Below are 21,192 nucleotides of genomic sequence, written 5' to 3' on the forward strand. Positions count from 1 at the left end.
GGTCAAGACTGCGCAGGAAGGCTAAATTAAATGTCTGTGCTTGAGCGGCTTCCTCCCTTCTCAAGGTCGCATCCATCTCCGTAGTCCGGGCAGCAGCCGTAAGCTCAGGTCAAAGTGCCGATCCATCTGGGCCAGGTGCCGTTCCTGCTGGGCCAGGTGCCGGGCCAGGTGCTGATCCTGCTGGGCCAGGTTCTTTTCATGGTGCCGTTCCTGCTGGGCCAAATCCTGTCCTCCTCGTTTCCTTTTGCCTGGGTGACAATAAGATAATTATAGCAATAACAATTAGCAATAAGAATGAAAAACACAGGACGGGTACAGGTCACACAAGGATATAAGAATAAAATGTATAAGAAGAACAACAGTAAGGATGAACTAAAGGAAGTTCTGGCCCTAGATGTTTACAATGATTGTGAAAGTGAATTACATTATGTCCAGCCTGTTGATAATGAATATAAATATATGTATATGATAGTATGTCACACATAATTTTACTAGCTGCTTACTAGCTAGTTACTTTACTTGTAACAAAGCATTTCCACACCGTGGTATAGCTTATTTTACTTACTGACGATGGATGATCTAAAGTTTTAAAAAAGTCACAATTCCAGTCGTTTTGCCATGCCTATTTCTTACCTAGAACCACACGCTGCGGTGTCGCGCTGGCACTCAACGTTGGGGTCTGTGGTCGAGTTGGTGTTGGTTCTTCTGTTGGTGGTCGAGTTGGTCGAGTTGGGGTCTGTTCTTCAGTTGATATTGTTAGAAATTAAAATCAATGTTGATATGGCGTAATTTGAATTAAATACACTATTTGATTTAAATCAGTTTTATTCTGAAAAACCGGAAGTTCTCACTATTAGCTTAACACTTTTATTCTGAAAACGCGTCACTTCCGGTTAGCATTTAGCATCTGGCGGAATCATACGATTTCAAACGTTGAACCAAGGTGAAATGACATGTGATGTTGTACACTGAGCACACTGGGAATAGCACTCATTTATTGACGCTGAATAATGTGTAGCAGGGAATGTTTAAATAACCACAGATGCCAGAATGATGCAATTTAGCTACAGAAAAAGGCAGGAATTGCATTGGACCCGCCCCCCGCCAACGCCGGCGAATAGGAGAAGACCTCAGATGAAAACAGGAAAAGCAAGCCAAGAATTGATCTCTTCGACCCCCTGACCTGAACTGACAGGTCGGATGTGGAGAGCGCCTCCACTCGCACATTTCATTTTGTACACCACCGCATCTTTTGTGTAATTAAATGCTGGTAACTTTTATAAGCTTCCCTTGACTCTTTTCAGTCTCTCCTGCCTTCAGGGTTCTAGAATTGCTTTCAATATTGAGGATGGAACACGGCTATCTCCCGTTGTTCGGGACTGTTCCTCCTCGTTAGTCCCAATGTAATAATCTAGAACAGCAACATGACTTGTTAATTCCACAAACTACAGCAGCACAATACTAAATAGCAACAACAACTCTAGAAAAGGAAAACTGAACGTAAACAATGGCACATTGTGTTAGCAAACAATAGCTCTAGCTAATGCTATCTGCCTTAGCCAGCTATGTAGCTCTTTGGGGCTCCATAAAAGCATGGGTTGTCGAACATAAATGTAAGGATAAAATAGACTTCTTTGTTAGAAGTGAGCTTTAGAACAGATAGGGACACAGCGCTTTTAAGCAAATAACAGAGCGTTAGCAACAGTGGCGGCTGGTGGAAAATATTTTTGGTGGGGCTAGGGAAATGGTGACAAAACCATACTAGGGCATTTAAAATCAGGAGACTAAATACGAACAGTGTGGGGCGTAGCTGGGGGGGGGGGAGGTTAGGATGATTCCAAGGGCCCAGCACTGGGGGGGGGGGGGCCCAGAGAACACTATTATTATCTTTTTATTAATATGGTTTTATTATTATCCTAAAGTAAGTTAATGTAAATGACTCAAAAGTATAATTGCCTGTATTAAAAAAAAACGTCCCAAAAGAAACAAACAGGTGCTTGTTACTCTGTTTGACAGAATGAGCACCCCTCCCTTCATTCATTGCATGGTATGGGCGCCTGAGCAATGGAGCAAGCGGAGCAGGTGCATCCCCACAATTGACCTTGGGGGAGCAAACGTGTGCTTTTGCACCCCCACTTTTTGATCATATGAAAAATATGACATTTCCCCCTCAATATATCACTGTAAACATAAGTGTGTAATTTCAATCGAATTAATAATACGCAATGAAAGAACTTGTGCTGATTATAGACACTTAATAGCGAGTTTTTAAGTTTCCAAAGATTGTGACCCCCCCCCCGCATTTCGCTCACAATGGTTTGATCAACTGCCTCCCACCCACAGCAGTCCTGATGCAGGTAGGCTGAGTGTAAATCACCGCGAACAGTCTGTCATTGGTGGCAGACCTTTTCAGTAAGTTGTTCAAACAAAGAATATGTTAGACATGTCTTTACTTCTACCACTCAATACAATAAAACACATTTATAATCATCACCTTCTCTTCATTTTCGCTGCATTGAATTACAGGTCACTCTTTATGTTAGCTAGCGGTTAGCTGACGTTTGCTAGCTAGCTAGTAACATCAACCAGTGTGTGTGTTTGACTAGCTAGCTACCTGGTAGATCGAAGCCCATTAGAGTTTGAGTTTATTAGGATCCCCATTAGCTGTTGCATGACAACAACTAGTCTTCCTGGGGTCCACACAAAACATAAAACATTGCATTCGACAAGACTTTTACAGAACAGTAAATACAAAATAAAAAACTTTTCCGAAGTCCATTTTCCTTCAAGCATTGACTTTCATATTTTCCATCATATACCACTTATTTTCTGATTTCATTTCATTGGAAAGAAAATAATGATAATAAAATAAGAATAAAGTACTTATATCTATCTGCATTTACAGATGCCAGCCTTCAATTCTCTTAAGGTACAACTACCTGAAATGAAAATAAAAGAAGAATGAATTATAGAATGATAGAAGATAATATGATAGAAGCCCTTCTCCTACTGTAACTAACCTGCACACTGTGTGTGTGTGTGTGTGTGTGTGTGTGTGTGTGTGTGTGTGTGTGTGTGTGTGTGTGTGTGTGTGTGTGTGTGTGTGTGTGTGTGTGTGTGTGTGTGTGTGTGTGTGTGTGTGTGTGTGTGTGTGTGTGTGTGTGTGTGTGTGTGTGTAGCCAGCCAGCCAACCAGGTAGAACATGGCAGAAAAAAAAAAAAATCATGTATTCAACCCAGTTCAGTGTATTCATACGTGTATTGCTCTCCTGTGTAGAATGATGTGGTGGTGACAGTGCAGACTCAGGGAGGAGGCAGAGAAGGAGAGAAAGAGACACAAGAGTTACAGGTAATGGAAATATCAGTCAGCTTAAAGTGTAGGATAACATAACAAATTAAGACACAAATACTTGGATAATATATTCCCCCCTCTCTCCCTTTCTTTACAGAGTAGCATAAAGATTGTGTATTCAAACCAGTTCAGTGTACTCATAAGTGTATTGCTCTCCTTAATGTAGAATGATGTGGTGACTGTGCAGACTCAGGGAGGAGGCAGAGGAAGTGAGAAAGAGACCTAGGATAACATCCCTAGTCAAAAAATGCTATAGGAATCTCTATACGTTTTTGGAACCCTATAGGAATCCTTTAGGATCCCATAGGATTTTGAGACAGTTCTGTGCTCTATATTGCAGGAAATTGCACGTACAGGTGTTCATTAAATTAAAACAATTCTGCCATGGAGGTGGTCGTGCCTGACCCACTCCAAACCACCCCTTGCCTGCCAGTTACTAATCTTGCACCCCCACTTTCAACTATAACTAGGCGGCACAGCAGTGCACCAGCAGCTTGCAGCTTGAACAGACTGACAGGAAAATGTCCTCTACAGCTCATGAATCAGGAGCTCAGAAACGAAAGAAAAAACGTCAGCAAGAGGAAAATAATAAAAGAGGTCGACAGATAGTCACCAAGTATTTTCACAAGAAAGGTATTTATTCACAGAACTTGTTTTGAAGCCCATAACAGCTTAGCCAACATTTTGTGGCTGACGTTAGCTACCTGTTGCTATCAAAAATTAGATGAGTGTCGATGAGCCCAGTGAATTTGTATCCAGCAGCTATGCCCTTTTGCTATGGCTAGCTAACCTAACCTGTATAATGTTACATGCTAATCACATCTGCTCTAATGCACAGATGCGGCTTCAGGATCAGTACCCCTTCCCTCAGGCCGGTTCCCAGTTGAAGGAGAGGGAGGTAAAGCAGCAGGGCTTGGGGTTAACAAACAGATTTTAAATATGCTTACCATGCATTGAATACAACTTTAGGTAATATTCACATTTAGTTACTCTAGTTCTTCCAGTAATTGCAATACCATTGACCACTGGCACATTAAATTGAGGTTGTTACAGTAGCTATAGCTAGATTTGAGCAATTGAAAAATATCTATACAAATTATTATTATTATTATTATTATTATTATTATTATTATTATTATTATTATAACAATTAAGAGATAGCTCGAGCTGTACTGTGTTATTACTATTATAGGGCATTTTATAAATTATGTACACTATGGATACTCTAGAGCCAGGGCCTTCGAGCAAGGCAGCCAACGAGGAGAGCAGAGGTGAAGAGGCAGAGGTACCAGTACAAGAAGAGGTCGAGGACCATGAAAGCAGCACAGATGAGGAGGAAGCAGCTATGGACAGTCAATGTCAGGGACAAAGTGAGGCTCCGACACAGGATGCCACAGATACTGAGCCACCTGTAGTGGTGTCTGAGGTAGAAGATCTGCTATCACTTGACCCAGGGTTGTTCCCAGCTAGGATGAGTGACAAGGACAGGGCAACTATTGTAAAGAAATTAGCAATGCGAGAAACAGATCAAGAAATTCCACATGATTCAAAGGGAAAGAGATTTCCAGATTACTTGAAATACACCAAAGCAGATAAGGGTAGGGGAAAAGTGAAAAGGGACTGGTTGATTCACAGTGAAAGTGCAAATGCACTGTTCTGCATACCATGTGTTCTTTTCTCCAAGGAGCAAAAAATACCCTCTCTTAGTGCTTTGAGTAGTGACCAGGGATACAAGATGTGTGACGTCGAGTGGCGTCGCATGTATGATAAATTCCCAAGCCATGAAACAAGTAGGAATCACAGGGACTGTTATTTGCGATGGAAACACCTACAGTGTTCGGTTATGACTGCATGTGCCGTTGATCATCAGTTGCAGAGAGAGCTACAGTCTGAAATTGAGAAAAACAAAGCTATCTTGCAGAGACTCCTTGATGTCACTCTGCACTTGGCAACGAGGAATTTAGCTTTCCGAGGTAAAACGCATGCTTTGGGCGATGTCCACAATGGAAATTTTGTAGGTACGCTAGAACTTTTGTCACGATATGATCCACTCTTGAAAGACCACTTAGACAAAATCAGGACATCCAAAAAAGGAAGCCAGCTAACTCATTATCTGAGCCCAGACATCCAGAACGAGTTTATTGAATTGTGTGGGGGAAAGGTTTTAAAAACCATTCTGACGGAAAGGGAGGATGCCATATACTATGGAATCATTTGTGATGCAACGCCTGACATTTCCCACACCGAGCAAAATGTTGTGCTCATAAGATATGTACATTATAATGAAGACACAGGCGAATGGGAGATCACTGAAAGATTTATTGAATTCAAAGATTTCAACGGAAAAACAGGATGTGAAATAGCAGGCATGATGGAGAGTGTGCTTCTGGATCTAGGGATAGACATTAGTGATTGCAGGGGGCAAGGGTATGATAATGGGGCGAATATGTCAGGGAAAATCAAGGGAGTCCAAGCACAAATACTGAAAAAGAATAATCTTGCTACTTTCTCACCTTGTGCCTCCCACACGTTGAATCTGGTAGGCGTGCATGCTGCAGAATCGAGTCCTGAAGTATCCAACTTTTTTGGTTACATTAACCGCCTCTACACATTTGTAAGTGCCAGTCCATCTCGTTGGTCTATATACAAAAAGAAAACAGGTTGCTCTGTACATAGGCTATCTGACACTCGCTGGAGTGCGAGAATTGATGCTGTGAAACCTGTAGCAAAGCACCTACCTGGTGTCATTGAAGCCCTTGCTACCATACTGAGCTCATGCAGTCTCACAGGTGAGGCCAGATCTGAAGCTGTTGGTCTGAGGAACTACCTCATGTCATTTGATGCCATTGTCCTTCTCACCATTTGGGTGAAAGTATTGCAATCTATTGATGACAGAAATGTGATACTCCAGTCAGGGAAAATCTCAATAGAGGTGGAGGCAGGTAATGTTGCTGCACTAAGAGATGAGATGCAGACTCTCAGAAATGGATGGGATGCTATTCTGTCTGAGGCATCAATGGTAGCTAAGGAAATGGAGGTTCCACCTCATTTCAAAAAAGAACTTTGCCGTGAGAGGAGGAGGAAGAGGTTTCATGATGAAACTGCTGAAGGAACAGGTCAGGAGGATAGGCCAGAAACAACATTCCGTAACACTGTGTTTCTCACTGCCATGGACCAGATCATAAGTGACTTGGACACTCGGTTCCAAACAACAGCAAATATTGTTGAAGAATTTGCTGCCATACTTAAAATTGGGAAGTTGAGTGACAGTGTCATGGCTTCTGTGTGTCAGCCACTGAGGGAGAAATACTCACAGGATCTCACAGATCAGTTTGAGAGTGAGATAAGGCATCTCAATAAAATATTTTCTGCCACTTTCCCCCCTGATTGTAGCTCTCTTGATCTACTGAATGCAATATACAAGATGGAACTCCAGAGCATTTTTGGAGACGTTTGCATTGCCCTCAGAATTTTCTTGACGCTCCCAGTTACCGTAGCTGGTGGTGAAAGATCATTTAGTAAGTTGAAACTTATCAAGAGCTATTTAAGATCTACCATGTCGCAAGAGAGGTTGAACAGCCTTGCAATGTTATCGATTGAAAGCAAGCTGGCTCTGTCACTTGATTTCAAAGAGCTCGTAAAAGATTTTGCCACCAAGAAGGTCCGGCGATTGGCGTTCGGGATTTAGGAATAAAAATCCAGTCTATGACAGGATTGTGGGATGTTTCCCTATAGTAAGCTGACAGGCTACAGCCCACATTGTGAACAATTACTATCTGATGCATAGTCCTCTCGCACTACATTTTTCATTGTTTGCTGTAAGTGTGTTCATGTCCTGAGAGTTTATTGTTTTATAATTATGTTCAAATCTTCAGTTAATTTATACTTTTGTCCTTGTGTTGTTCAAATCTTAATTTAATAAGTCAAAGAATGTTGAGATTTTTTGTTTGTTCATTCCTGTATTGGGTGTAATTTTCAATTAAATAGACAGAAGATAAAGTTGATAGTCAGTGCATGTTGATTTCTTGCAGTCCATTACAGTTCATTAACTTCAACAGGGTTTTCGAGGTTGGGTTTCATCGTGTCGTTTTGGGGGTGGACGCAAGGTTCTGACCCCACCAGTATCCAAGAATCCTGAATTGTCCCCACCAATAACTCAACACTTGTCACTCGCGCCTCCTCGAATTACTTGCGCGTGTAACAGGTAGGGCTTTAGCACTCTGCTGAGAAAGGCAGCAACCCGGCCGCTACAGCAAAAAAGCTAGTGCTCTGCCCGCGACAGTTCAAAATCTGCTTCATAAAAGGTATATCCAAGCAGGGAACGATTGTATACTACAGAGCACATCAAAATGTAAGTGTCTGTCAACCTAATAGTGTGCTTGAGTAGACTATTTGTGTTGGAGATGGGATTACAGAGAGACAGGACAAGTAACAGCTTTTGTATGTTGAGTATCAGAAAACATTGTCACAAGAATAGGGGAAAATATGCCTAGCTAGTGCAACTCAAGGTTGTTTGGTAGACTATTGCATTGGTCCATTCATTGAAGATGAACGCAATGCGACATCCTGAACTGGTGCTGAACTGCTGATCCGAATGTATAGGTAAAAACCATATTATGCGTTTTCATCAATAAATAAATGGCCACATTTTTTTTAGCGTGCGCGCTAATGCGCACTCGCATGGATTGGGGGCCCACAAATAGATTCTTTCATGGGGCCCAGAATTTCCAGCTACGCCCCTGTGTGTGTGTGTGTGTGTGTGTGTGTGTGTGTGTCATACTTGCCAACCCTCCCGATTTTCGCGGGAGACACCCGCATTTCTCCCGATCTCTGACAAAATCAGATTTACTCACGACTGTTTCCACAGGTACACCATTGTTTGGTTTCCATGGTAGCGCGTCTCTTTAGCAGCACGCGCAACTCAAAGTCTGAGAGGGTGAGGAAGATGAAAACTGAACAAGAATCGACAACTCGACCCTCTGATCACTCCTTTCCTGTAAAATACAGGTGCAGCCCACACATATGCTCCATGGTGCCACAGGCCTTGCCCTTACAACTGAAATACGCATGCAAATGTTAATCTACAGCTCCGGCGATCCACTAGCACCGGAGTCTACAACTGCAGACGCAGCCATCCCCTACTGTAGCGTCACCTTGGATACGAGTCTAAACAGACACATAGGCCAGGGCGCTGAAAGGGTGCCCTTTGAGCATCAGATCTGACGACGCTGATTGGCTGAAATTATGTTTCGGCAGCATAGTTTACAGACAGCAACGGTCAGCTTGTTGGTTGCAGCTGCTCTGGCTGAGGGCTCTTTTCTACCGCCCGGACGAGAGAGGGTAATGATACACGCTGCGGCTAGGCAGGAAACATGTGACTTATCAGTAACTTTAGACATCATAAAACAATTTTAAACAAGATTTTATTGTAGATTATACATTTTACTGATACCAACTATATAATATTTACCTTGTTCTTTAAAAATAAAAATAAAAATAAAAAATATATATTTTTTGGAAATATATATTTTTATGAATTTTTCATTTTTAATGACAATCAAACATGTGGGAAGAGGGGGGGCGGCGCCCCTATGGACCGGCCGCCACTGGTTAGCAAAGACTTACCATGCAGGGACTCAAGTAACGCAGCTGCAGAGTCCAGACCTCCCTCCCTCCCAACGCTAGCCGGTAGGACGCCGTAAATAGCGTCCAACAGGTCGAACCACTTCCAGTTTTTCCTACCTGCACCACTCGTGCCGTTGTTATCCTTGACTAGGCGATATTCACTCTTCAACTTTTTTAGTTTTTCCCTACACTGCAGGAAAGTCCTCGAAAATCCATGTTCGGACATCAGTGCAGAGACCTCCTGAAAAACTTTTAAATTGTGAGTTGTTCCGTCGAGCTCCCGCTGGATTTTGTCGTCCGCAATCAGATGGAGGAACGTCGTCACTTCTTCGACTGACCACGGCATGCTTTTTCTTGCCATTTTTGTAGCTCCTCTGTTTACAAAAATGCTGTTTATAAAAAATGCTGCAAGGTTCGCTAGATACTGTATTTGCGACGCTAGGGATTATCTCGCGCGCAACGATTGTGATGATTCTCTCTGACCAATCAGCAGGTTATTTATTTGTCATACGGACATAGCTACAGAGTAGTCATGTCGATGAAAATCTTAGGTCACAGGCTTCTCCAACAGTGCACACAGAAAAATATAGTGCAAGTAAATATTAAAAAGTAAATACAAAGAAAAATAGTTTAAAAAAAGTGAAGTAGTGAAATAAGAGTCTATATGCAAGCTATTGGAATGATATATTAGATAAATAGATAAATGACTAAGTAGCAGATGAATGTTATGGATGTTGTTACAACAGTTCAGGTGTTTAACAGTATTATGGCCTGTGGGATGAAACTGTCTCTGAGTCTGGTGGTTTTAGTCCGGATGCTGCGGTAATGCCTGCCAGACGGCAGCAGACTGAACAGTTTGTGGCTGGGGTGATGGGGGTCTTTTATAATCCTGAGGGATTTCCTCCTGAGCCGCTGGAAGTAAATATCCTCCATGGATGGCAGCTCCGTCCTGGTGATGTTCTGTGCAGTTTTCACCACCCTCTGTAAAGCCTTACGGTTGAGGGCGGTGCAGCTGCCGTACCAGGCCGTGATGCAGCAAGTCAGGATGCTCTCTATGGTGCACCTGTAGAAGGTCAGGATCCTCTCTATGGTGCACCTGTAGAAGGTCAGGATGCTCTATATGGTGCACCTGTAGAAGGTCAGGATCCTCTCTATGGTGCATCTGAAGAGGGTCAGGATACTCTCTATGGTGCACCTGTAGAAGGTCAGGATCCTCGCTATGGTGTTCCTGTATAAGGTCAGGATCCTCTATGGTACTCCTGTAGAAGGTCAGGATGCTCTCTATGGTGCACCAGTAGAAGGTCAGGATGCTCTCTATGGTGCACCTGTAGAAGGTCAGGATGCTCTCTATGGTGCACCTGTAGAAGGTCAGGATCCTCTCTATGGAGCACCTGTAGAAGGTCAGGATGCTCTCTATGGAGCACCTGTAGAAGGTCAGGATGCTCTCTATGGTGCACCTGTAGAAGGTCAGGATCCTCTCTATGGTGCACCTGTAGAAGTTGCAGAGTATCCTGGAGTCCATGTTGAAACTCCTCAGCCTGCGGAGGAAGAAGAGCCACTGTCGAGCTTTCTTGATGATGGTGTTGGTGTGAAGAGTCCATGTCAGGTCCTCAGTGATGAGTCAGGTCCTCAGTGATGAGTCCATGTCAGGTCCTCAGTGATGTGGACACAGAGGAACCTGAAGACGCTGACTCTCCACCGTAGTCCCATTGATGGCGATGGGGGCGTGTCCCTCTCTCTGCTGCTTCCTGTAATCCACAATCAGCTCCTTGGTTTTGCTGACGTTGAGATGGAGGTTGTTACCCTGGCACCAAGATGTCAGGTTTTCAACCTCCTCTCTGTACGCCGTCTCGTCGCCATCTTTGATATGGCCGATGACGGTTGTGTCATCAGCAAGCTTCACGATGGTGTTGGAGCTGTGTGTGGCCACGCAGTCGTGAGTGAACAGGGAGTAGAGGAGAGGGCTGAGCATGCAGCCTTGAGGGGCTCCGGTGTTGAGGATCAGGGTGGAGGATGTGATGTTTCCTACCCGCACTGCCTGGGGTCTGCCCGTCAGGAAGCCCGAGGCCTGAGGTCTCTAAGCTTGATGGCCAGCTTGGAGGGCACAATGGTATTGAAGGCTGAACTGTAGTCAATGAACAGCATTCTCACATATCTGTTCCTCTGGTCTAGGTGTGAGAGGGCAGTGTGGATGGTGAGGGCTATGGCATCGTCTGTGGGCCTGTTTGCTCTGTAGGCAAACTGCAGGGGGTCCAGAGAGTCAGGGAGGGAGGAGGGGATGAAGGTTTTGACTAACCGCTCAAAGCACTTCATGATGATGGAGGTGAGTACTACTGGGCGGTAGTCGTTGAGGCTGGTGATTTTTGTCTTTTTGGGGACAGGAACGATGGTGGAGTGTTTGAAGCATGTGGGGACTACAGACTGCAGCAGGGGCTTGAAGATGTCTGTGAAAATGTTACGGTTTAGTGAAAGAAGCAGGACCCAAATGCAGATACTCTGATTAACCTTTATTTCAAGGATAAAAAGAAAATAACTTGGACCAAAAAACAGAACACTCACCGGTGAACTCATTCACAAACAAAAGACGAACCAACACTGAACACAGGCAAAGACAAGACTAAATACAGGGAGGGGTAATCACAAGACGAGAAACAGCCGGGCAGGGGAGGAGAAACACAAGGGCCACAGGTGAACACAATCAGACAACTAGACACACCAGGGAAACTAACGACAGGAGGAAAAACACCAGACAATAAACCAGGAAGAAAACAAGACAGGGAGAACATCAAAATAAACCCAAACATACAAAACTACAAATGTGACAGAAAACCTCTGCCAGCTGAACTGCACACACCCTGAGAACACGGCCAGGGATGCCATCAGGTCCAGGAGTCTTGTGTGGGTTAACCCTTTTAAAGGATTTACACACATCTGCCCTGTTTAAAGCAAAAGGGCAGGGCTCCTGGTCCTTCTCTGCACCCCCAGCCTGGCTGCTCTCAAAGCGTGCAAAAAAACTTTTCAGCTCATCTGGGAGAGATGCGCACGCAGACACTCCCGCAGCACCCCTCGCTGCTCCTTTGTAGTCTGTCATTGTTCTTAGTCTCGCCCACATGTTCTGGGTGTTACAGCCTCTGAAGTCAGATTCCACCTTCTCCGCAGTTTCCACAAGTGCACCTAAATAACAACAGTTGTAAGTACAGTTTGGTTAGTCAGCGGACCAACTTGTTACTGTGATGTAGATGAATTATGCAGTTCTAACATTACATCTGAAATGTAAGACACTTATTGTAAGTCGCTTTGGATAAAAGCGTCAGCTAAATGCAATGTAATGTAATGTAATGTAAGAGCGATACAAAATATAAACTTTCCACTGTGAAACCGCTTGCTCTAGTCTAGTTTGGGACGGTGGATCAGGTCCATCACGTTGGCCTGTCTCACTTTCAGGATCGGACTCCGGTTCAAACATATATGGCTGTACCGACGCCGTTGTAAAACATGAAACTGATGTTCCACTCAGTCGTATATTGAAAAAAGCATGTTAGACATGGGCGGAGCCTCTCTGGTGGTTGACTAATCAGAACAGAGTGGGTGAGCTGACCAATCAGAGAACACTGGGCTCACAGGGAGGAGGGGGGCAGGAGCTCCAACAAGCTGTTTAGGACAGAGAGGGTGTTCCTCAATGTCGAGGAAGTCTTCAGGCATAATTGAAATTGAGCATTTTTATTTCTCTGAATGTATTTAAGGCACGTCTAAATGAAATGCTTTCTGACACTCTGGGTATTTGTAAATGTTGAATATGTAAATATGATATCCTCTGTTGTTTGTTTGTATGTTGTTTTTATGTTTCATGTGGAACTAAATGATGCAGGTCTCCCTTATAAATGAGATCGATGATCTCAAGGGACCAATCTGTCTAAATAAAGGTTTGAAATGAAATGAAATGAAGGCTGCTCCAGAGCCACTATTTCAAGCATACTACGTCATCGAGTGCCGCCGAAGGACTGTTCCAATGTCCAGCATACTTGGAATTCTACCGTGGCCGGCGTACTTCGTAGCGGAAATTTCGAGGCTGCACATGTGTAGACTCCGCGGCCTTAAAATCCCCACAATGCTTTGCGCACGGACCAATTCCCAAATCTTTGGCGGAAATCGCGCTCCATTTAAGGCGGGGCCTCGCATATGACGCACACCTGCACACCTGTTAGCCTGTTCCACAATTCTTCGTTTTCCGAGGCTAGGAAGGATTCTTGCCCTCGCTTCTGAAGCAAGTGACTCGGAAGACCAACTCATGTGCTACCAAGCAAGCGTCCTCGACATTGAGAAACACCAAGTACACCCATACTATACAGAGATGCTGTATGAGAAACCAATGTGATTTTGGAACATTGAACAATGTAAATCTATTCTAGTGGAACAATGGAATTATGATCAGTAGAAATGGCCAAGACATGGGACCTTTAAGATGGACTTCAATTCTCCCATAGTGATCAAATTTGAGAGTTTCAGCTCCTTCTGTATATTATTCCAAGTATAAGGGGCAGCATATTTTAAAGCTTTTTTACCTCGTTCTGTTCTCACTTTAGGAACATGCATCTGAATAATGGGTGCCCAGTTAACATGAAACGGCCTTGCTGAATTCAACGAGACATTATGGGGAAATGTGGGATTGTCGAGAGAAATTAATCCTGCTCTCTTTCTCTCTTACAGCCCTCAATGGAGGAGGGACGCTGCAGAACTGGAGTGAGTAACCCAGTCCCAGTGTCCTGTCCGCCCATTCTGTCAGCACACAGCTGAGCTTCCATTCCCCATAAAACTGTGTTAGGGGACATGCAAGCAGCTGTGCACTCAAAAAAATAATTTCTTGGACTTACTTAATAAAGTTATGTCAACAAATTCCACGAAACTGAGTTCAGTAGGTTATAATTAAATAACACTAGTAAGAAGAATATAACTGACTTATGTTCAGCCAACACGACCGTGTTAATTAACTTCAACAATACCCGGTCACCCTGGATTTAATGAATAGCTCTGTGTCCAGCTAACTTAACTGAGCAATATTAAGTCAACACAGTGCAGTTTCTTTAGACATACTTGATTTTTAGATTAATGCCAACATAAAGATATTATATAATACTAACTTAACTCACCTATAATAATTTGACTTAAAAGTAAGATCTGCTATACTTTACTGTATTTAGTAAGATCAACTTAACTTGAATTTGTAGTTCCAACTTAACAAACTTAAATCATTTTGGAAACTACTGCATTCCGTGTTACTTAACTGGTATTCATTGCTATAATGGAAGTCATTTTAAGTTCACTTACTAAACCAGACTACGTCAACAAATTCCACAAAGTGTAGTTAAGTAAATTCAAATTAACTGACTTTGGTTCAGTGAAAAAAAAAACATTTATTTCACATGAAACACGATATAACCACATAGGCATCCAGGTTTACCAAGTTTAAAATCATGGAAACCCATAGACCCAAGACTTCTTTGTATCACACCTTATCAACAAACATACAAGGTTGAAGTTGCACAACATTTAGCTAGCAACAAAAATGTTCAAAAGAGCACCATGTTTTAATCGTAGCCCAAACTGCAACTTGTACGTATAAACTGTGAACATTAATCATTTGTAACATTCCTATTCAGTAACATTCAGTTCCATAGATAAAATTCCCTCCGAAATATTTGGATAAAACCCCTGCTCCAAGATTTCCAACACACCGTTTCAAGGCGTTCCACTTGTAGTGTTCAAATAGTTCATTCAAACAGTTTGTTTTTCAGCACTTGAGCCTTTGTTGACAGGTGGCGAACATCCATTTCCATCAGGATTTTTTTGAAGAACCTCTAACGTGCATCTCAGGTTTTTTGGATAGCTCAAGTCAAATGCATATGTGAGTCCAAATAAAATTGCCAGTGCATTCGCAATGTTTTGAAGATCGTTCAGCACTTCCACACCTTCAATTACAATCCCCACATCTGCGAGGGAATCTGTTGGCTCTGCACCTTCCTTCTTTATGGCGAAGATTCCCAAGACCATCTGATCTACACTCTGGTCAGTCTCAACATCCTAAAAGGCAGAAAAAATAGACCATCAGCCAGACTTACACACGCAAGGGAAAGAAGCAACACTTTTGCTAAGTAACATATATACAGCTCCCAGATAAGCATACCTACAGGCTACATTGGGTGTAGCTTTTCTAATTGTTGACGGTATCTACTAGGGGCTTGTGGGTATTTAGTTAACCATGGATATGAAAATGGTTTTACAAAACTTCAAAATTTGAGAAACTCAACAGTTTCAAGCAACGGTCTACAAACTGCTGTTGATAGTTTGAAAAGGGAATTATACTATGCATGCATATGGGCTATTTTCCAATTGCTCTTTCAAACCTGTGGTGCCATTAGTTTGTTTAAAACCAGCTAAAAAAAGTACGAAATAAATCACTTTTTTTGTTTCCAGATGGTAATACTGTGGAAAGCAGAGGCACAAATACTTACGAGGTACTCTCTAATCAGGCATTCGGTTTCTTCATTAAGGTACACAAAGAGTGCTTTTATAACGCAGGCTCTCCTTGTCTCGATGGCGTCATTCTGTAACAAAGGACAAGGGAAAAGCGTAAGTGGGGGAATAGTATTTTTACATTGTGCAGCATTTAACATTAGATGCATTAATGCACAAGCAAACTATCCTGTTTTTTTTTTACATGCAACTTCATACCATTTTTTACATTTACAGGCAGTGTCTAAATGCATTTTATTATGAAGGGCCGAATGTGCATTCAACTGGAGTACAAGTTCTAATACCACAAGAAGCATCTGTAATGCAAGTGTTTGGTTATTACTAGGTAGTGAGTTGTACTTTAAAAGTATTTATGTTATAATCCAAGACACTGTATTTATTTAACTGGGAACTAAGCATTATGAACCGTAACATAATCTTAGAAATATGTTTCAGTATAAGCATGTTTTCACTACCATCATATGCAGCACAGTAAATCAAATTATTGCAAATCAAAAAAGGCCAAACTTCTGCTTTAAAGACTAACTGATGTGAATTTGCATTCATGAAACATTATGTATTACTACATTCCACAGAAAAGGTACACAAATATGCAAATCTCTTTAGATGAAAATACAATTAATTTATTCATTTTCATTTTGAAAATGACTTGATCAAGTACATTTTAAACTTTGTGTGAACATGACTTAAAATGTCTTCCATCAGCCACATGTCTCCAATATTTTACTGCATGCTTAAGTAATACAACTGCACAATTAATACAATAAAATGAAATTAAGCAAAACAAATATTTCTAATAACCAGGCATTTGTGAGATAACACACCTTGTCGTATTCTGCCATGATATTCCTTATTTTCTGCCCAGCGGCACCCCCTTTTTTCTGGAAAATCCTTAACAGCTTGGAGGAGTGGTGATCTAGCTGCTGCATGAACTTAGATCTCAGTGGGACAGTGGTGATGCGAGCAAACTCGGCTTCCACCGACAAACATTTAGTAAAGACAAACACAAAAATAAAATCAACACATTTTCTTGTTGGCTGCAGTACCACAGTAATAGTTAATGGAATGACGTTTTTTTTTTTTTACTTCCTGATGATTTTTTGTCAAAGCATTGTAAGAATGATAAAATAATGAAAACATAGAATAATTATTTTTCTCAAAGCTATCATTTAACATGAAAGTTAGGTTAATTTCTTAGTATGATTCTGTAGTCAGGTTCCAATGACAAACATAATAAGTGTATGTGGCCAGACTTTGGACGCATTTGCCCTAATGTTTTCTGGCAAACTGCATCACATGTACAAGGAACGTTCAAATTGATTTACAATAAACAATACTCACTATTGGTAAAATGTTTCTTTAAATTGAACCCCCTTGTCAAATATAATAATTAAGTTATCAACAAAATATATGACTGACCTCACGCTTAGAAAAGAGAGCCAGCCACCTTCTTTTGAATTCGGCAATGAATGGCTTGTCTTCAATCACCTCATGACGCCTATAGGCAAATGTCCTCTCCATTTTACCCTTCACCACCTGTTGGTTATTGCTCTTATGTACCTCTGACAGTAGTGCCAGCCTCTCTTCCTCTAGGCTCTGTTTGGTTTCTCCTGTTGGATAGTGTGGAAAGTAGTTTACCTCCTCTCTTTTAGGTTTCTTCACTTGATTGCGAGATGTGCGTTGATCATCCTTTTGACGCTTTAAAGAATTGACAGTCAGCTCTGAACATCCAATGTTGCGCAGCTTAGTGCGGTAGTTTCCCATCTTGAATTTCAAACTGATCTTCCAACCATAAAAGCCAGTAACAGAGCCTTGCTCCCTTGAACATGGGTGCTTTTTCACAAGTGCTTCAGCTACTGAATCAAATTCAGCACTTGAGGGATATGCTTTATATTTCACAATCTGTGATGCTAAAGTTTCAAGAATATCTGACTTCATTCTTGGATTAGGACTGAAGAGGGTACCATTACTTTGAAAGTCACTATTGGCACGCTGGAGTTGGATCTCGACATCATAGACAAACTCCGGCATAGGAAAGGCGTTTGGCCAAGGCTTACTTCTGAGGGATGATGTTGACGAAGAATCAGAAGATGAGGGAAGATCAGTGTCCACAGATGAGATTGAATTGATGTCATCCTGGCTGGATGTCTGTGCAGAGAAGCCAGGACTGCTTGTAGATAAGGCACTTGGGGGGTAAATTACTTTGATTTTCTCCTTGTTTTGAATGTCTGAGGTGGAGGTAAGGTTTATAAACTCATCAAAATCAAGGTCCTTGTATTGCAGTCTTAAGTCTCCAAACACCTCACATTGTCTCTTAATCTCACTTTGAAGTTCATCAACAGAGCTTGGTATTCCCAAAGGCAGGGTTACTTTTGCAGAGTCATTTTCTCCTAGGATGATGCAAAGCACTGCAGAAGTGGCCATACTTGTCAACAGGTTACTCTAAAGACAAGACAGAAAAAGATATATTTTTTTAAACAGCAGGTAATACAATTCGAGGCAGTTCCAGTCATCGTCAGTAGAGGTATCATAGGCATTGAAAGCACTGGGTTAGTGTGATGGAAGTATTCTTTAAACATTTAGTAACATATTTAATTATGTGTTGTGTAAATATTTATATTTTAATGACTCTTGCACGTGTGTAGTTATAAAGCCATAGTAAAAATTAAGGCAGCATTATCATTTTTGGTAGTTCAATTAAACTGCAGACTGATTTGAATTGTCGGCAGTTTCAAATTTATATTGTAAATGTTACAAAATGCAACTTGACTTGATTAACTAGCATGCATAGATTTAGTTAGGGTACGCCAGCATCCGTGTAGAGTTGTGTTTTATTATTTCTGTTAACCTAACTTGTTTCTGACTCCAAACTCCAGATGTTTTTAATTGATATTCTGTGTCTTATTTTACCCACATTCCCATGAAGACATTCAGTCAAAGTCAAATACAAATTAAAGGATAATTACCTGACATGTGTACAGTGTTGGGGAAGTTACTTTTGAAAAGTAGTGTTTGCTCGTTACTCGTTACTTCTTTAAAAAAGTAATCCCTTACTTTACTTAGTTACCCTCCAAGGAAAGTAACTGTTTACGTTACTCGTTACTTTTACGTTACTTTTATGTTGCTCGACTTTGGGCAGAACCCCATCTCTGTTCCTAAATGTTTAGGCTTACATAAAGTTCTACTATGGAGGACATAACAGATATTTCTTTTGTGCTCTTTATTATAAAAAAAATGCCACAGAGCACTTAACAAAACATTGGGCTATAAGCGTCAACACCACCACTAAACAATAATATCAAACAATATCAATATAAAATCATAATCACTAAACAGGCTAGCCCCAAAATAGGTGCAAAGCTAGTGCAAATCATATCAATAGGCTCCTTAGGAACAACATGATGAAAACCTCAAAATGGCTCATGTGTCTCAAAATAAAACATGCCTCATGTAAATCCAACAGAAAAATAATAACTTAAAAATGTCTTGATATCAATGGCTTGTGTAAATAAAATAAAATGGCATAATACAGCTTGGAAGCAAAGACATTTTAGCCAAAATAAAATCAAGAACAACTTAAAGCAGGACTGACCTCCGAATTAAAAGGCTATGTTCACAGAATATGCTGGCCCTTCTTCACGGTATGATAATATCATCATTTCCCCGGGGATCTTGAGCTACTAGCTTCATGCTAGCATGTTTTCCTTTCAAATGCTTGGTGAGGTTGGCAGTTGAGTTAACGGCAGTGGACAAAAGTTTCTGGCCAGGGCACAACGTACACCTTACACTCACATTTTTCCCCTTAGTTTCAACAAGTTCGAAGAAATGGGAATACCTCCATTCCTCGAATGTTAGCGTTGGCTGCGCCTGTGTTAAATATGTTCTTTATTCTCGCGTCCAGGAGAGAAGCTTTAAAATGAGACTAAATGGAGTCTCTGAAAAGATTCAAATGGGATACTTTAATTAAAAAAGGCGCGGTAGTGTTACAGACAGAATATTGTTCCGGCAGAAAACAGCTGTGATCTGGCTCTCCTGAGCAAGAAGAGAAGGACGAATCCCCCGTTCGGTGCCGTTATATATCCTCTGCTGGCTCCTCCCCGCCAGCCGGCTCGCCTCGCCTCTAATGTCCGTTGTTGCATTTAAACAGAGGATTGGTACTTTTCACCTTTAACATATGCTTAACACGCCTTTTCTCCTCATATTCTCTTTCATCACTTTTCATGTAACACATTCTAAACGCTGTAATCAATACTCTAAAACATACAGAAAATGCTTCACGGCTGGTTTGGTTTCCGGTCATTCCGGATGTTGTCACATGCTACTCTCGTCTGTAAACAATAATGTATTCAAATAAACTGTACTTTCATTTAATATTCAGCATGGTAGTATCTCGACATCTATAGTTGTAGTGTTAAATCAGTAGGTTTCGGTTTTCACCACACCACGTCATTTCGCTACTCAATTCACCTCTTTAGGAAATCGTATATTAGCCACATGCTAAATGCTAACCGTAGATGAAGGATTTTCAGAATAAAAGCTTAACTGCTTGTGCACAAGAATTTCTGGTTTTTCAGTATAAAGAGCATTAAAACTGACGGTATGTTTAAGCTACATTATACCATCAAAACATTGATTTTAATTTCTAACATCCCTCCTTACACACCTAAAAGGTGTGTATAATACTGAAATCAATGAGTTCTTCATCTGAACTTCGCATTGTACATATCTCATATTAACAAACATGCAATCAAAATGGAATGGTTCAATAGGCTTAACTTTACAAAAATACAAAATAAATTATTTGCCTGTGCTCAAACATAAAAGTTTTCCCTTGTGTATAACTTCTAGTGTTTGCATTCAATATCATTCTTCAAAATAGCAGCAACTGCTTGGTATCAGAACATTTCTTCCTCCCTCCTTTCACAGAAACCGTTCTCATACCACGCTCAGTGTTAAGGCACTTGTTTTTACAAAGTGAAAAGAAACAAACCATTTTAGAATAGCAATGATTTATACAATATGAAATCTACCATATTAGAATAGTATAAAATAATAAAGTCAAATAAAATGGACTATCTTAGAATAGTGTAAAATTAATTGGAATAATAAAAATATACTATCTTGGCTTGGTACTAGCTCTACCTTTAACATTTTCCATACAAATAAAGATTTGTCTGCTTTTATAGCGTGGTTACTAAAACCCTCCCTTTAAACTGTAGGTCTATAGACAAGTTTACGCGCCAAAACACGGGTAGCGCCATGACACTACACAAATGCACTTCATTTCCGCCGGAAGTCTTTTGCACAGCGTCTGTCGGTGTAAACCGATGTAAACAGTCAGACGGGTACTGGTGTAAACACAGCGATTTCGATGCTAACAGTGATGCTAGCTTGGGAACACGATTCTACTTCTTTGACTGGAGATGGCGTTACTCTCCCCCACCCGAATTCAGTGCAAAACTGGGAGGATAACATGACGACGTGGCCCAGCATAAAACCAAAATAAACTGCCTTATTTAGGTCATGCCCACAGGAGCCAACAGTTGTCTGTTGTTTACATAATGCACAATTTACATGATCTCTTTATGCTGTGCAATATATCATATGTGCCTGTACTGTTTGAGTGAAAATAAAGTTTGATGTAATTTAATTTCATTATTGCACTGTTATTGCATTATTGCATTT

General features: G+C 41.3%; 2 protein-coding genes across 7 annotated transcripts; one reads left to right on the plus strand and one right to left on the minus strand.

Moving 5' to 3' along the window:
* Window positions 1-3,872: 3,872 nt before the first annotated feature.
* On the plus strand, window positions 3,873-11,212 carry LOC307018367 (uncharacterized protein; the record flags this gene model as incomplete). The annotated part of the gene is made up of 4 exons (XM_079648598.1): window positions 3,873-3,984; window positions 4,190-4,249; window positions 4,581-5,778; window positions 11,149-11,212. 4 exons carry the CDS (start codon window positions 3,873-3,875, stop codon window positions 11,210-11,212), a joined length of 1,434 nt encoding a protein of 477 aa, XP_079504724.1.
* Window positions 11,213-11,445: 233 nt separating this feature from the next.
* LOC307017948 (uncharacterized protein) lies at window positions 11,446-20,535 on the minus strand. Of its 6 annotated transcripts, none has more exons than XM_079647933.1 (6): window positions 19,100-20,533; window positions 16,927-17,949; window positions 16,332-16,480; window positions 15,486-15,578; window positions 14,943-15,054; window positions 11,446-12,150 (listed from the first exon to the last, which is right to left on the minus strand). In XM_079647933.1, exons 3-6 carry the CDS (start codon window positions 16,434-16,436, stop codon window positions 11,762-11,764), a joined length of 699 nt encoding a protein of 232 aa, XP_079504059.1. In that variant the 5' UTR covers window positions 16,437-16,480; window positions 16,927-17,949; window positions 19,100-20,533; the 3' UTR covers window positions 11,446-11,761. The 6 variants fall into 6 exon arrangements, 2 of the variants coding, with proteins under 2 accessions (XP_079504059.1, XP_079504058.1); XR_013802303.1 differs by having other exon boundaries at window positions 11,449-12,150; window positions 19,343-20,531; XM_079647932.1 differs by having other exon boundaries at window positions 11,447-12,150; window positions 16,332-17,949; window positions 19,100-20,529.
* Window positions 20,536-21,192: the final 657 nt, after the last annotated feature.

Source organism: Notothenia rossii (genome assembly GCF_949606895.1).
Source record: "Notothenia rossii genome assembly, chromosome: 9".
Lineage (NCBI taxonomy): Eukaryota > Metazoa > Chordata > Actinopteri > Perciformes > Nototheniidae > Notothenia > Notothenia rossii.

Coding starts and splice junctions, on each gene's coding strand:
- LOC307017948 (XM_079647933.1), bottom strand. CDS start 16,436: ATGCAGCAGCTAGATCACCACTCCTCCAAGCTGTTAAGGATTTTCCAG. Junction 15,055..15,485: donor GCCTGATTAGAGAGTACCTC/GTAAGTATTTGT, acceptor TCTGCCTTTTAG/GATGTTGAGACTGACCAGAG. Junction 12,151..14,942: donor TGTGGGGATTGTAATTGAAG/GTGTGGAAGTGC, acceptor GTTGTTATTTAG/GTGCACTTGTGGAAACTGCG.